This window comes from Aythya fuligula, chromosome 6 (assembly GCF_009819795.1).
Source record: "Aythya fuligula isolate bAytFul2 chromosome 6, bAytFul2.pri, whole genome shotgun sequence".
Classification (NCBI taxonomy): Eukaryota; Metazoa; Chordata; class Aves; order Anseriformes; family Anatidae; genus Aythya; species Aythya fuligula.
This window is the reverse complement of record NC_045564.1, coordinates 22,819,262-22,836,071: the sequence shown is the minus strand read 5'-3', so window position 1 is coordinate 22,836,071 and position 16,810 is coordinate 22,819,262. Positions and strand designations below refer to the sequence as shown.

Below are 16,810 nucleotides of genomic sequence, written 5' to 3'. Positions count from 1 at the left end.
CCACTTTGTAAACAGCCCTCTATATCAACCTCCCAGTTCTCTCTTCTATCCAGTCTGCTGGTGGCTTAAAGAAAATCCATTTAATTCCTTAAGTTTTGGTTTTATAGTAGGTTAACTGTACAGATCTATATAAGGGGATCCTAAAAGTTATAATGGAATGTAATGCAAAGGAATTTTGTATTTCTATCAAAGTTACAATCTATCTGAAACAAGTTATTCCTGTAAAAGGTTTTCAGCATATGTCTTGTAATTTGCTGTATTCCAGGGAAATTGTGGACATTCATGAGAAGGAGAATGCCCTGGACATTGTGACAGAAGACAGAGTTTATCACATTGTGGCAGAGTCACCAGAAGATGCCAGGTATAAGAGCGAGTTTTGTTAAGTTTGTTCATTCAGTCTAGATCTGACCCAGCCGCTCATGGGGGAGACTGGGGAACACAACCACTTTCCTTTTGCTGAAGAGAAGTGGGGATTCATTCCTGAGTGTCACCTACTGGAAGGTACACCCCTGCTTTGGGGACTCCTTGTTGCAGCTACTGAGATGGTGGTTCAGCCTAACAGTCACAGGACTACCACCTTCTGCACGTGGCTGTGAGCATGCTGAATTCAAGGGTTACTTCAGGAGACACACAAAACCTTAACATAAACTGGAACTTCTAATAGCTGATTTATTTATTAAATGGAATCTTGAATCAAACAAAAAGTCTATTCATGTTGCCTGTAAATGATTGCAAGAGCAGCTGGGTTTTATCCAGGAGACAGAGAAAAGGCTGCGGCTTATCAGAGTCTGTAATGTCATCCGATAAAATCTTCCCAGTGCAAAGCAAACAAATGACTCATGTCCTTCCTTCTTGGCGTCCTGGCCAGGCAGTAGGAATCAGTTGTTTAAGGGCAGGTTGGACAACCTGTTTGGCCTATAGAAAGCCAAGTTAAGAGGTTACTAACCCTGTCTGCTTATGTCTTCCGCACCATTCTCCCACTCTTACCAAAGCTCTTGCTAGTGTAACTGTTTCCCTTATCTAGTTTAATCTGATTCTGTGAAGTTATGTAGGGTATGTTATTCATTTGGTGTAAGGGGAGGAAGGGATAAAGTGTTTGGACACAAATAAATTAACAGAAGTAGACTACAGAGCAACCACATAAATGAGAAACAAGCAAATTCAAGGGGCAGTAGCCAAAGAAAGAGTATCTCCTTAACTCAGAACCTCCACAGTTGGAATAGTTATGCCCTAAGATACCATTACAAAATTGCTAGGACAAGCATAACCCAAATGTGGCCTCTGTCTGTGCCACAGCAGTCTCTGTTCTGGGGGAGAAGAAAGCACTAACACTTGCAGAGGACAGATGTTGTACAGTCTCCAGTTTGAGAATCCTCCACAAAGTCTAGATGTTTGCTGATCTCACTGGAAGCTGCAGATAAGAATCTGCTTGTTCTGCAACAGAGATTCAGCCTCCAGATATGCCTGTAATGAGAAGCCCTTTCACAGACAAATAGCTTCACTCCAAATGAACTTATAAAAACCCCATGATTAATAGAGAGCCATATGACTCTCGAGTTTATGAGTGGATCAGACAGAGACTAGTCAGGAAGGCTCCCAGGAGTCTCTAGGACTGAGTCCCCAAAGATTCCAACTGACCCTGTCTTTACAACTGCTATATGCTCTTATTCTGCTGACACATGCTCCCCAGTGAGTCCACCGCCTGCCTATGGTTTCTTGAATAGCAAGTAGAAAACTGGATTTTGTGGGAGCAGCTGTCAGTGGGTTGGAGAACGTGCACAGAATTTTCATGGATAAATAGGGAGGAAGGAAGATATTAGGGTATGGCGTGATCAGCCCAAGAGATGTTTTGCAGCATAGTCTGCAGGAAATTGTGAATGAAGAAATTTTCCCACTGGCAGCTTTCCAGGCTCCTTGATGATATTCCAGAGCTAGTTTCAGTACCCAAATCTTAACTTTGAGTCTGTTTTGATTGCCAGCGGTTGGTTTAATGTCCTGAGCCGAGTACACAGCGCTACGGCACAGCAGCTGAGGGAAATGCAAGATGAACAGGCCAATCCAAAGAATGCTGTGGTGAGTTACTGTGCAACCAGTCTGTGGGCATGTTCAGAGCCATCTGTGTTTAACTATTTTGTGCATGTTTTTCTAGGACATGCAGTGCTGTAGTTCGTGAGCAGTATAAGAAAGTTACACATTTTTTTAAAAAGAAACAGCAAAGCTGATAGAAAAGAGGGTAAGAAGTGAAGATCATAGTGCCTGTGGTGGGTGTCAACATGATCAACATTGGCTCTCTTCTTTGGTTTGCCTCTTGCAGATATTTTTTTTTGTTTGATGGGATTATGGGACTAGTCTGTGTCAGTTTGCCAGACAGAAGATAAACAGCTGAGAAGAACAATTTATTTATGGATTTACTAGTATTGAGATGTAGAGGCAGAGGGTATTTCAGACCGTAATAATGATCTCTGAAAATGCATAGCTCTCTTTATTGCAGTTCTCTAGAGTCCTTGCACACCTTTTCATGTTGTCTAGGGAGCAGAGCTGACTCACTCATGCCTTTCTAATATGCTCATTCCTACTCAAGTTATTGGAATTCAGAAGAATGTTTTCAGGTTCAATACTATTCACTAAGGAGAATGTCTGTAATTTAAGGTGCAAACAATTCCTGTTACCTGTCTCTTTCACTATACAGGGAACCCTGGATGTTGGGCTTATTGACTCTGTCTGTGCCTCAGACAACCCTGACAGGTATGTACAGCAATGTGGCCATCTCTCTGATTGGAAATTCCCTGACTCATTTTTGTAGGTATGTCCCGGTTAGTTTACATTTGTTTAAACTCCTAAGAATTTAACTCACAAAGAAACTCAGCTAAAAGTACTTAGTTTCTTCCAAGTTATGCTACTTCCCAGGCACAAAGGTCACAAGTGTATTGTCTTTGAGTGAAAGTTTCAGTACACATTTCCATCTGAAGAGTGTGAACAATGTAATCTAAATGTCAAGAAATTATAGTTTTATCTACTATTAACACTAAATAAAAATGTCCAGCAAGAGTAGTACTTCCAGTTTTTCAACAGAGCAATTTCAAGCTAATCTTGTAAATTTAAGGAAAAAAATAAAACAACACATTAAAAAAAAAAAAAAACACAAAACAACACATTAAAAAAAAAAAAAAACACAAAACAACACATTAAAAAACAACAACACAAAACAACATGGAATGAATTTTAAAATCTTTTTTAAGAATTTAAGAAATCTTTGTGATGCAGCAAAGCACAGGCCTTTAGTTAACAGATAAGTTAGCTTCAGATAAGAGATTATGGAGCATTTCATATCACTTTACATTAACATTTAATTATTTCCTACACTGTTAACAGGTTCAGCCAGGGCCAAGCTTCTCACTGCAGTACTGAACTAAAATGTTAGCTACTAAGCTATTTACTTCTGTGTTCTGTTTGTTGTTGTTGTTGTTTTCTCTCACAGATTGCGGGGACTTTGTGGTTACTAGTTTAGAAAATGCATATTTTGGTAGCAAACTAAGATTTCTTTGAAGCAAGTGTTTTGCCCAGCCTGGACTCCTCAGAGTTAATCTGTGTCCCACTAAAAAAAAATAAAAATAAAAGAGCACAAATAGTAAGCTGAACAGGCAGAATTTCTTCATGAATCTGCTGAGGTACACTCTTCTGGAGTGTCAGTGTTTGAGTTATGTTAAACAAATTCTGAGGAGAATGCTTATTTTTCAACCATATTTTTATGCATCTTAGTTTTATTTTCCGTAGCTTTTTTTGTTAGGATCAGCTCATCCTTCCTAAAACCAATCTCAGACCCATTTTCACTGTCACTGCTGGGAACTACATTTGCTACTGCATTACTGGTTTTAATAAGTATGAGCAGAACAGCTCTACTAGCCTAGCCCAGTGGTACTAGCACTAGCTCAACCCAATCAGAGGGTAGAGCAAAGTCCTGTGCTCTACCCAGGATATTTTACAGCTGGGCATTAGCTAATGAATGCGTTGTAGTCTTTGGAAATAGCTCTTGGAAAGTGTTTAATTCTATTTGTCTGGACTCTGCATTCATCAGTTTGCAGACCAACTGCGCAGGGGATGCTCTTGGGAGTTTCTTCACTTCTCTGTAGTTTGTATTCCAAGAATCTTTCTGCATTGCCTATGGAAAGGCAAAGGACATGGCTTTGGGTGTGCTGTGATTTTAGATATTTGTATGACTTTGACTGATTTCTGATGCTTTTATTTTCTGGCAGACCAAACTCTTTTGTGATCATCACAGCAAATCGAGTGATACACTGCAACAGCGACACCCCTGAGGAGATGCACCACTGGATCTCCCTGCTGCAGAAACCAAAAGGCGAATCTAAGGTTGATGGCCAGGAATTCCTTGTGAGAGGTAAAAGGAAATGCATGCAGTTATGACATGTGAAACTCATCTTCTGTTTGTGATTTGAGTGGGAGGTTTCAGTGTAGCTAATCCAAGCCAGTGTTCAGCTGCTTCCAAAACACAGCCATTGCCTGCCCCCTCCACCTTCCTGCCTGCTGTTGGCTGCCTCCTGTGCTCTGCTGGCACTGACTCTTGTCTGACTCCACATCAGGTGGGTTCAGAAAGATAAAACTTGAAAAATAAGTATTTCTTTATACGTTTATTTTTCTGGTGTTAGTTCCATAGCTTGTTTCAACATGTTGTCGAGCAAATGCCAGCAGGGAATAGGAGGGAGCATGGCTGTTGCTTGGGAGCAGCTGGCTTAGACCAACTATGACATGACACTGCAGCTTTTGTTTTCAGAAAGCTCTGTTTCTTCTGACACCTGTCATGTTGAGAGGGTGGGAGAGAGATCTTTGTAGGATTGCTGCTCTCCTCAGCTGAACAAACTAACCTGATTCTGATAGACATAGTGAAGTGAGAATAATTCTCTAAGGCTGAGCAAAAGATTTATATTCTGTCTCTAGTTAGACCTCAGCTGGACATAGAGGCACTGATGCATGAGTAATGTTTGTGCATATAATACAAAATATTCTCCCTTTTTTCTCAAATATTTTTAAATTTCCTCAGTACTTTTAGCTCATTACATGTTCTCTAATATACAAAGACACTCGGGTCTCAATCTGTGGAAAGCAAACATTTGAGCAAATTGCCCTACATCTTCCAGAAAATATCTATGATGGAATACATGTAAAGGTCTGAGAGTGGTCATGTCAAGGCAGGAGTAGAGGAAGAAGAGAGTCACCAAGAAGTGGCATAAGCCTTCTATAATCCTGGTCTTAAACATTTCAAGGAGATTGTCTGATAACCTATGTTAACGTTGGCAGGTGAATTCCCTTAAATTCAAAATACTTAATTGCAAGGCAACAGCTCCTTTTATTTCATTTTGTTCATTAAAGAAAAAAGTCTAAATATTCCTTTGCAAAGTCAGTGTATGCACTTCATGGTAAAACAGATGGCTATTTGAGAGGCTATTTGAGAACCACAAAGTCTGTCTCTTTATTTTTCCTTTACATGCAACCTCTAGGCTCAGTCCCACGTTCTTCAGACTTTTTGTCTTGTGGGTGGACATTGCTTTTTTCAGCTTTGAATAGAAAACTATCTATTCAACAGGTTTAGTAACACTGAGTGTAATTTTGTCTTTTATAGAACTGAATTGTTTTTTCTTCTTTTTCTTCTCCACCCCCACCCCACCTGTGAGGAATCTAAAATGAGAGAGAAAGTATTTTTCCTGATCACGGGAAGAAGACACATGTAATGCTTACAGATCATTCTACTACAAAATGTACCACCAAACCTTTTCCATGCAGGTTTGGTTAGGCATTTGGCATCTCTTTGGTAGAAATGAATTGTAAATGATTTATTCAGATGGCTGTGACTTGTGAGAGAAGCATCCTGGACAGAGAATGCCCTTATGGTGATGTCAAACTAAACCACAGCTCAATGAGAAAAACATACATAGGGCTGAAAAATAGAACAGTTCCATGAAAAAACTGTCTAATTTCTTAGAGTGACTGTGCAGGATACTGCTATAGCCAATAAAGCAGAACTGGCAGGTCCCAGTACGAAGTTTTTGCAGAGAGTTTGAGTTCTGCTCCCAGAGTTAGAGAGTCACCAGGAAGAGACAAGGTTGCTGTTGTGGTGAATGACAACCACTGACATGTCTGTGTTCCTCCCTTAGGTTGGCTCCATAAAGAGGTTCAGAGCAGCAACAAGATGTCCTCTCTGAAGATGAAGAAACGCTGGTTTGTGCTGACAAACACTGCACTTGATTACTACAAGTCATCCGAGCGCACAGCTGCCAAGCTTGGCACACTTGTGCTCAACAGCCTCTGCTCCGTGGTGCAGCCCGATGAGAGGGTCTTTAAAGACACAGGTAAGAAGAGGAGCAAACAGTCATCAGCAGGCATTGCATGGGTGGAGTTGCCTGAAGAGGGGAGGGTGCAGGAAGGTAATGGTGTGTCTTGCTGAGATACGGTCTTGAGGACTGTGGTTGCAAACTTCTTCCCCACACAAACCACAGGAGACTTGCAAAGGACTAGAGAACAGTGTGAAAGTGATGGCAGTTCCCTCACACCTGACAGAGATGCACAGTTCTTATATTTTTTCACTGAGTAGTGTCGCTCTTTATCTAAATGTTTTCCAAATGCATCCAAGTTCTTCATGCTCACATGTAACAGCACTAAGTAACTGCCATGATACAGCATGACCTATGTTTCTCTCTCTCGGATCGATGTTATTCCCTTAAATAACAATAACGTCATACACCTTAGTCTTTTTTGTAGCACTCAGCCTGCTAGAACCAAAAGATGACAAGGGCCTACGTTTGCTTTCTGTGCAGTGTGACACTGTTCTGGGAAGGCAGGGTCTGCCACAGTTCTCCATTGCTTGCACCTTGAGTTTGGGATGGAAATGAGCTTACGAGGCAAGGGGTAAACCCCCCTGACAAAGAAGGTGAAGCTTAGAACAAAATTTGAAATACTGGATTTTTGAGTACTGGAGTTGCTTGGGATATTTTTTAAAAGCTCTGGAAGCAAACTGCTAGCAGTGGGATACTGTGGTGTGTTTAGTCAAGTGAAATGAGGAAGTTTCTTCTGCTCACTTACAATAAATCCTCCACATTTATGATCTCAACAGACACCTAGGGCTACCTATAGTGGAATGAATTGTCATCGTCCTGACCTTTTCTCTCAGTTTGTCAACTACATGATTTTTAAAATTTATGAGAATTGGTTTGGCAGTGTGACTGGGTGCTGCGTGTAGGCTGGTCACTTTCTGAGCGATTAATAGCACAGTGTAGCCGAAACCCTGACTGTGAAAGTGAGCTGCCTGGTTGGCAGGGAAGTATTTATGTTACAGTGTGAGCTACTTGTGTCTTGGAAAGCTGTGCTTGTGCCAAAACCTGGATTGGGACTTTCCTGCTGGTAAGTCCATTTTGGGAATGGGGAATGTTATTGTTTACCCAGTCCATTTTAACCATACATAGCGTATGTAACAGAGTAGCAAGGGTTTTCCTCAGACAGGTGTTACAGACAAAAAGAGAAGGTAAAATGGAAGCAACTTTCACCTTCTAGCTTCTTTGTGTCTCTACAGGCTACTGGAACATAATTGTCCATGGGCGAAAGCACTCCTACAGGCTGTACACAAAGCTGCTGAACGAAGCCATGCGCTGGGCCTCTGCCATCCAAGGTGTCATTGACAGCAAAGTGCCCATAGAAACACCTACACAGCAACTCATTCGTGACATCAGGGTAGGTACCATCATGCTGATTCCCTTGTGGCAACAAACGAGGTTGCTGTCATGGGGCAACAAAAAAGTAAAAGAAACCTAAATGACTGTATAACTAAATAATCAAATTTTATTTTGAATCAGCTTGCTAACTGATCTGCTTGAGTCTAGGTTATAACTGATGTGCAATTACAAATTGCATTTATACCAACAAGTATGTGCAAGTCTCCGCTTCATCCTTTCTTTTCCCTAAGCATCCTCTGAACACATATATAGAAACTCTAGCAAATTAAATATATAATCAGAAGACAGACCAAGGCATATATCATAAGCAACTTGCTGAGGGATTGAACAGTACTAATAAAAAGGCATCTAAGACAAAGGGCTTGCCAGTAAATTGGTAGGACCAGTCAATGGAGGTGAAAAAGAAATGTGTAATAATGGTAACACATCTGAAAAACTGAATTAATTCTCTGCATAACTAATGACTACAGAGTGCAGGGAAACTCCAGTATTGCAGCCTGCCTCTAAAAGGGATGAGTTTGAGAAACTTGCCAGCTGAGGTGTCAGTTAGAGGGATTGTGGAACATATCAATAAAACAGAGGGTGAAATATAGCCAAGATCTATTGGCAATAACTCTACAGCTCTAAAGGAACTGAAACATGAAGTTACTGAATTACTACTGGCTGTAGAATGTAACCCTAGGCTACATGCTCCTAACGTTGAAGAAATGGGAGGCAGCTAATGTGACTAAGCTATACGAAAGGATTCAGGAGGGATCCGGGGAAATACAAACCAGCCATACTTGGCATATCTCCTAAAGGTCTCTGAGGGGATCAGCAAGCATGTGGATAATGGTGATCCTGGTCATAAAGTTTGCTTTAATTTCCAAAAAGCTTTGATAACTCTGTTAGCAAAGAAGGAAGGAGGAGGAATCATGCTGTATGTGCCTGTTAAATGCTTGCAGTAGGCACGAGCCACAAGCTGCATTTGGAATCAAGGCCCTGTGCTTGGTAACCCAGTATGGCTATTCTTACATTTTATTTTCAGAAATAATATACAGAGTAATTTCTATGTGTAAATTATTCTTTAGTCACCTCATCCCTCGATGGACCTTCCAGAATGTCAAAAAAGGTGGTTGATTTGACTCTAAATGTATAAAGACATCTTAGGAATGACTGTCCTCATTTGAGGATTTTGTTTTTTCCAGGAAAACAGCACAAACTTTGAAGTAGTGGAACAGACATACAGGAGGAACCCAATCTTGCGGTACACCCAGCACCCTTTGCATTCTCCCTTGCTCCCATTACCATATGGAGATGTTAGTGTCAACTGTAAGTATTTTACCCATATGACAAAATACTCTCTCATTTTAAGGATCAGTGAGGAGCCTGAGCAGCACAAAAGTGGTATATAAGCTCTCTGTGTAGGTGAAGTTCATCTGGGGCAGTGTTTCCCACAGGGTTCAGAGAGAGGGATTAGTCCCTTTCTTTTCACAGAAAAAGGGAGAATATAGTTTATCATCCATCTGGGGGATGTGCAGCCTGTCTTTGTGAGTTGCAACTGGGTTAAATAGTTCTAGTGTAAATCTTACAACAGGATTAAAACATGCAACTGGCAGCGGGATCGTATTTGTAGAGAAGCTACAAATGAATCATTTCTTCAAATACTTCAGGAACAGGAAAGAACTAGACTGTCTAATAGGCCCCCAGAAAACCAGTGTGAGAAAAAATTGAAGTCATAGCAGAAGTATGACGACTCTGTGTGTGTGTGTGTATCAACACAGAGACACCTTATGTGGGGAAATGTTATTTCTGGTAGGAAACTCTTCCTCTGCGAGATGCATCAAAGGATGCCAATTGAAGTGTCAGTAGCAGAGGTTATGTAGCAAGTCAATAGATCAGTAGAACAAGCTGACAGGACCAACTGGTCACCTACGCAGAGGAGCTTAGGAGAGCAGTAGCTGAATTATTAATAACAACAAGCAATATCTCTCTCTTTAAAAATAACAAATTCTTTTGTACTACGCATTCAGTATTGTAAGGTTCCCAAAGTGTCTTAGGAGCACAAACATAACAAACAAGAGAGACTAAACAATATACAATGTGCACATTTGTGGTAGAGGCAGACAGCAGGGAAGCAGGAAGGTCAATGCCTGGCTCTTTAAGAGGTCTATAATAGCTTCCATGACCTCCCAGAGATGCCAGATGGTTTGTTTTTGACCATATGGGATGAAGCAATATTGGAGTTGCTCTGCAGGTAGAGGAAACTGCCTGTAATTTGCCATGTTCTGAGCATGGTTTGAGGAAGTCATCAAACTTACCTTGGGGGTGGAGACGGAAGGACTCAACATAAAAGAATGGTGCCCAAAAGACCAGGCAAGAGTCTTTCCTGTTCTGTGGATGCTAAATTTTGCCTGTTGTTCAAAAACTTTTTTTTTGGGGGGAAGTAAAATAGATAAGAATAGGTTGGCAGTTTGGATCAGTTTGTCACTATTGTTTTTTTCCTTTAACTGAACTAGATTTCAACACTAATTTCCTTTAAAAACATTATTCTCCTTTTCTGTACAGGATATCCAAAAATGGATTTGCAGTGGTGACAAGTTAGATGTTGGCAAATACTAATTAAAACTGCATTTGCACATATAAAGGGGAAGCTTTAATGAATTTTGAGTAGAAATTTAGTTTGAAGAGATGAGCTAATGTAGATTCTCAGGTTCTGTTCTTCCATCACAGACTATACTATAGTTGTTTGTCCTACTGCTGGGCCTGTAGGAAATGGGGGAGATTCTTACCTGATGTCACCTTTATGATCATTCCTCAGTGCAACAAGAGAAGGGTTACAGCAGCTTACAGGATGAAGCAGTGAAGATCTTTAACTCCCTTCAGGAGATCGAGACAGTGTCTGACCCCATACCAATTATCCAAGGCATTCTGCAGACCTGCCATGATCTAAAGCCCCTTCGTGATGAAGTGTATTGTCAGCTCATCAAACAAACTAATCACATGCCACATCCCAACAGTACTGGGAACCTGCACCACTGGCAGCTGATGTCATGTATGAGCTGCACTTTTCTGCCGAGTAGAGGAATCCTTCGTTACCTCAAGTTCCACCTGAGAAGGTAAAAGCCCTTTTCATTTGCATTGTTTCCTTTGTCCCTACTTATCTTCCACTGCCTGGTGTACCTGTGTGTCTCACCCTCCACCTGTGCACATATCTTTCTGTGGTGTTGCAGCCTCCCACCTTTGTGCACAAATCTTGCTACCAGCTGTTCTGGTGTATTCAAACCCTGTCCCCCTTGCTACCCATCTGTTGTGTCAAAAGGATGTGGAAAGTAAGGCTACCTACCCAGAATACCATGAAACTGTGTTAAAGTGGATTTACAGCTGATCACCTACTGCTTACTAATGTCCTTATAAACATTCTCAGCCTGCAGGAAAGGTGAGAAACACACTTAATATTCACTGAAGTAGGTACTACCTTGCAGCAACCACAGACAAAATGTGTGTACTGTGGAGTAGCAGATATACCCTAAATCCAATTTACTGTTTTTCAGTGTTTGTTTGCTCAACGAAGCATGTAAGGCTTATAATTTGTATTTCTAATCTGCTTTAACCTCCAATTTTCATGAACCAAATTGTTTACATTCTTCCCAATTTATGTTCAGCATCTAGAGCAACTTTCTAAAGAGGTCTGCATTGGAACTAAGCTGCAGTCGTGTAGCCTCACTCCATTCATTAATGATAAAAAAGGGTTATAAAGTCTATTTGATTCCTTCCAAATGAGGAGAGAGTTGAAATCCAGCAAGTAAAAAGAGATAATTCAGAATAAATTTTAAAAGCTTATATTTGACTCCATACTTTTTAATCTCAATTTTGTGAATTCAGATAGTTAATCCTCCTATCTTCAGCCAGTACTAAATTCTTGGAAGTTTGAACTGCTAATTTCATATAGCGCTGAGAAATGCCACTGAAGTGACTTTGGAGTGACTAGTGAAAGCAGGTTCTATAGTTTGGGAAATAACTGGGCTTATTCTTGTGGTGTTTGTGTTTGACATCTCTACTGAATTCCCTGCCTACAATATTCCAAGTTACATGGCAATAAGCTTGTTTTCTGTTTCACTGTGTAATGGCTTTTTTTGCTTCTCTTTACAATTAGGGTAAAAGATCTCTTTCCAGGCTCAGAAATAGACAGATATGCACAATTCATCAGTGATTCTCTGAAGAGAACAAAGACAAGGGAGTTTGTACCGTCCCAGGAGGAAATACAGGCTCTTCTCACCCGTGAAGAAATGACCACAACAGTATACTGCCATGGCGGTGGCTCCTGTAAAATCACCATCAATTCCCACACGAGCGCTGGGGAGGTAATGCATTTACTAAATAACCAGATCTAAGCACACCTCTGTGTCTAGGTACTGAGCCTGCTGAAGGGACTCCTTTTCCCCATTCATCTCCAATTTTTCAGGGTTTAGGGAATATATTGCTGTATATTGTTTCCTTGGAACAAGATTTGAGCACTGTCAGACCATGGTCTGATGTAGATTGGTAGTTCTTATGACCTTATGACCACACTGGCTTCCATCACCCCATCCAGCTCTCAGCAGTGTATCTCCATTCTGTTCTTTTCTGCGGCTGGTCCATCTGCACGGCCAGTGATTCCGCTAGCTCAGAAACACAAAATATTTGTTTATTTTCCTATTTTTTCCCCCCAATAAGCTAACTTCAGAAAGTGTGTAATGCCTACCCTGTGATCTGTCTCTGATTTTTGCAGGTGGTTGAAAAGTTGATCCGAGGCTTAGCAATGGAGGACAGCCGCAATATGTTTGCTCTCTTCGAACATAATCAGCAGGTGGACCGTGCTGTTGAGAGTCGAGTGATTGTGGCTGATATCTTGGCCAAGTTCGAAAGGTAGAAGAATGTTTCGTAGAACCTTTACTTTAACTCCTAGTTGGTTAAGTGAGAGTACCATCAGTTAGTTTTATCCAAAGCAGCTGCAGAGTTTCAAGCATTCACTTTGGTGTGAACTTCTCTTCGGTAAGGTTCAAGTGCTCTTTTTTTTCTATGTGGAAAACTATGTTCACATCTGTTTTGATAAGAAAGAAGCATTACTTATCACGCTTGTCAGGACAGAATTAGTAGTGCCTTTATCAAATAGTAATGGTTTCCTACCAGAGCTCAGAGAAGGGTTAAGTCATTTAATTGTCTTGATCATTCTCTTTCTCTGAAAGGGGATACTGTCTCCTGGCTTGTTTGTGGTAGGACAAGTGAATTATTACATAATGTCAATGTATTTAGAAGTACTAAGGGCTATCTGCAGATTGGAACAGCTTATAAAATGAAGCACCATCAAACCAAGGTATTTTCTTGCATAGTTACTTGTGTCATTGTGATGAATGGGGTGTGTTAATTTGGGCTACACAAGCAAATACCATCTGTAAGATCCTTGACCAGCCAAGGAAGTGGTATATAATGAAAGCGTTAAGAAATGACACTGGTGCTGCTTTTCACATTTTTGGAACTGTAAGATTGTAGCTGCCAGTGTTTGCTTTGATGTTTTTCTAGACATTTCTGAGCTGCAAACAGTGACTGTTCCTTGCAGAGTTTATGAATGTGAACCCTACTTAGGGACCATCTCAGCAATATAAGTTTCAATGCCTCTTCCTTTGAAGTAATTGGCTTCATCACCACTAGTCAGACATGAAAATTAATCTATTTGGATAAATGATTCAGGGTACTCAGCTCAGTGCCCTCTACGAAAATGTCTTTATATCAACTAGCTTTGATAACATCTTGTCAATTTACCTCATAATAGCTTCATCAGAAGAGAGAGCAAAGATTTAAGTGGGCATAGAAAAGCAGCTCTAATTTCTTACTGTGGACTGTGATTTTGTGGCTAGGCATATAAAGAAAGCAGTAATTTGTAGAGAAAGCTGCCATTGTCTTATTTTATATTGGTTCTGAAGACGAAAATAAAATTGTTATAAATGGTGGCAAGATTGATGCTTTTCACAGTCACAAGACTACACAGAAACAATATGTTAAAAATGGGAAGCGCTTTGTGTCCTCCCCATAACTCTTGCATTTATATAGAACTATTGATCAATTTTTTTTTATCAATTGTATCTGATAAGAACTTTGGGTCCTGCTGAAAGCAGGTGACTCAGAGAAGAAAATTGAATCCACCGGAAAAGTCTGTTGCACAAAGATTGCCCTGATAAATGGGGTAGTTCTGTATGCTTTTTGTTTTAGAAATCCAGAGGAACTTTTATTTCATGAGCACTGTGGACATCCCAGTACCATGGTTCTTCTGGTTACTATTTTTTTTCCCCCTCTCTCATTCTCTTTCCTGTCGTACAGACTTGCTGGCTCTGAGGAAGAAGAGGAAGAAGGACAATGGCAGCTATATTTTAAACTTTACTGCTTCTTGGATATCGAGAATGTTCCCAAAGATGGAGTGGAGTTTGCTTTCATGTTTGAGCAGGTAAGCTGGCAGTGGGAGAATGATTTAGTTTCCAGGGTAGCAGAAGTACACCAGAGTATACAGAAAACTGGTTTAGCTTTACATTAGAAGTGTGAATGCTGGTCTGAACAGAAGAGTTTATTGTCTCAGACTTTTGCCTGGAATCTAACAAGCAGGTACGCAGAGAAATTCTCAAAGGAATAGGAGTATTAGAACAAAAGCAAGAAAAATTAACAGGCTTTCAAAAACTGAAGCACCAATTATAATAAAATGCTTTTAGAATTCATCTTTAATTTTGAAAGATACGGAAATGTAGATAATAATTTAAGATGATTCTGTAAAATAGTTGCTTACAGAGTGCAAGTGTAAAGAAAATTGAAAAATCTAGCTGTTTGCTAGATCCAACTTACAAAAACAGTCAAACCTTGGGTTGTTATGGAAATTTACAAAGAAAATTATCTTTCAGGCAATTTCTTCTGATTAACAGGCACCAGAATATAGTACTATTGCAAAAAGACAAGAGAATGGTGTTGACAATAGTTTGCTGACTAATTTTTTATTTAAGTCACTATAGTTTGTAGCAACGTGATGCTTGTTAGGCCAGAGATCACACTGGTATGAAATAACCCCACAATTAGGGATGCAAAAGTAAACTGAGTAGAGTAGCCAGCTGTGTGATTCAGCCCATCTTTGTTACTTCTAATGAACACTTTGATCTTGCCTCAGAATATGATATCTGTTGAAATTTAATTAATATGTGTTAAAGGGGTCAGTGTTATGAAGATTGAAACTGGCTGTTGATCAAGTTGTTGGCATGTACATCACACAGACAATTGTTCCCCGAGAGGACTTTCTTGAAATGAAGGTTAAAGTGTTGTCTAGGAAACAGTCAGGAACAGGACACAGTGCTCTGTGGAAACTCAGTTGTACCAAACTCTGAATTGACAAGGCTTTCAGTCTAGACAGCTTTCACTAGCAAAGGTTAGTAGAAAAAAGTAACAGGAGGAGAGCAGGAGTTATTGAGGTGTGTGATGGATGAAGTAAAAAAAAAAATGTATATATATATATAATAATACATTTTGGAGGAGGTGAAAGTTGCTGGTGTGCAATGAGGCCGAGGTTGAATGTCTCGAGTTTATTATATCCAACTTTATCTGTATTTGAATATTATCTCCACACAGGAGCTGCAGCTGGTAGAGTACTAAACAAACTGTCTCAATTTCTGGCTCTCCTATCTGTTACAGACCTAAAGAGTCTGTTAAAGACCTAAAGGTCCTTCTGAGATCTCCTTTCTGTCCAAGCTTGCAGAAAGACACATTCACCCCCAAGTCTGCTCATCCACCAGTTACAGACTTTGAATTCTTTATTATAATGTGTGCTTTGACCTCCTGAATTCGGTCTTTTCTGCAGGGATTGGCTTAGAATATCTACATGGACCCAGATGTCAATAGTGTGTTTCTGCCTTATAATGATTTGTTGTGTTTTTTTTGTTTGTTTGTTTGTTTTTGTTTGTAGGCTCACGAAAGCCTCATAGATGGTCATTTTCCTGCACCAGAGGACACCCTGCAGCGCCTAGCAGCACTACGGCTCCAGTACCTTCATGGGGATTATTCTAAAATAAGTTGGACCCTTGATGGGATCTATCCAGTTAACAGACTAAAATCCAAAATACTGCACTCAACAAAGAGCAGTGGCACCACCAGTCATACTCTGGAGAGGAGGCGGACCAGCTTTCTTGAAGGGACATTGAAACGTAGCTTCAAGACAGGCTCTGTAAAGAAGCAGAAGGTAGAAGAGGAGCAAATGATGGAGATGTGGGTGAAGGAAGAGCTGTCAGCTGCTCGTGCAAGCATAGCACAGAAATGGACCAAGTTGCAGGGTCTCTCTCAGCATCAGGCCATGGTGAAATACATGTCCATCGTAAAGGAGTGGCCAGGTTATGGGTCAACCCTCTTTGACGTTGAGGTGAGAGATGTATAACCTCATTTAATGACTGCCAAGGAGAGGCATCAGCCTGTAGAACAGATACAGCTATGTATATTATATTGCTCAGCAGCAGAAGGGAATTTCAGGAATTGGCTGCATTTTGTCATAATAAGCTGAGAGTAAGCCTGTAGTAATACATATACAAAAAGGTGTGATGCAGAAAGCAGTAGATTTGGGGAAACTTTTCTGGGCTTAAGAAGGTGGTAGCTAGTAGAAGTGGAAGTAAAATGAAGCCATATTGTCCTTCACAGCAAAAAGCACAACTCTGTTCTGTAGCAATGTGACCACTCAAACTGGGTCAGTTAGACCACTGGGATTAGCCTGCTACTGCAGGAATCCACAGCTTCAGTATTTTTCATTTCTGTTGCTGCCCAGATGGATTACCATGGGACGTTGCTTGCCCTTACTCTATCATCTGTAAAATAATGAGGAGAATCTTAACTTGCTAAATCTCTTTAAAATCTGATGAGAATTGTTAAGTACTACAATTATTTGTTACTCAAATGATATTTATGCGCAGCCATGTCACTTCTATATCTTTGCAGAGGAGTGCCTACAAGATTCCTTCTGTAGACATACTATTTTTTATATTGGGCTGGAGAAATTAAATATCCTACAGGAGCCAGAAAAGGAGAGCTTTTCCTTG

General features: G+C 40.4%; 1 protein-coding gene across 2 annotated transcripts in view; it reads left to right on the top strand.

Annotated features, from left to right (window-relative positions):
- Positions 1-16,810, top strand: part of LOC116490622 (unconventional myosin-X-like) — an 84,675-nt gene that overhangs the window by 64,238 nt on the left and 3,627 nt on the right. For both annotated transcript variants that reach the window (XM_032190000.1, XM_032190001.1), the window contains 12 exons: positions 266-361; positions 1,980-2,073; positions 2,690-2,745; positions 4,254-4,396; positions 6,168-6,362; positions 7,580-7,737; positions 8,927-9,050; positions 10,540-10,837; positions 11,875-12,082; positions 12,490-12,626; positions 14,076-14,199; positions 15,694-16,143. In XM_032190000.1, the coding sequence (XP_032045891.1) occupies positions 266-361; positions 1,980-2,073; positions 2,690-2,745; positions 4,254-4,396; positions 6,168-6,362; positions 7,580-7,737; positions 8,927-9,050; positions 10,540-10,837; positions 11,875-12,082; positions 12,490-12,626; positions 14,076-14,199; positions 15,694-16,143 (2,083 nt within the window). The remainder of the gene's footprint in view (positions 1-265; positions 362-1,979; positions 2,074-2,689; positions 2,746-4,253; positions 4,397-6,167; positions 6,363-7,579; positions 7,738-8,926; positions 9,051-10,539; positions 10,838-11,874; positions 12,083-12,489; positions 12,627-14,075; positions 14,200-15,693; positions 16,144-16,810) is intronic.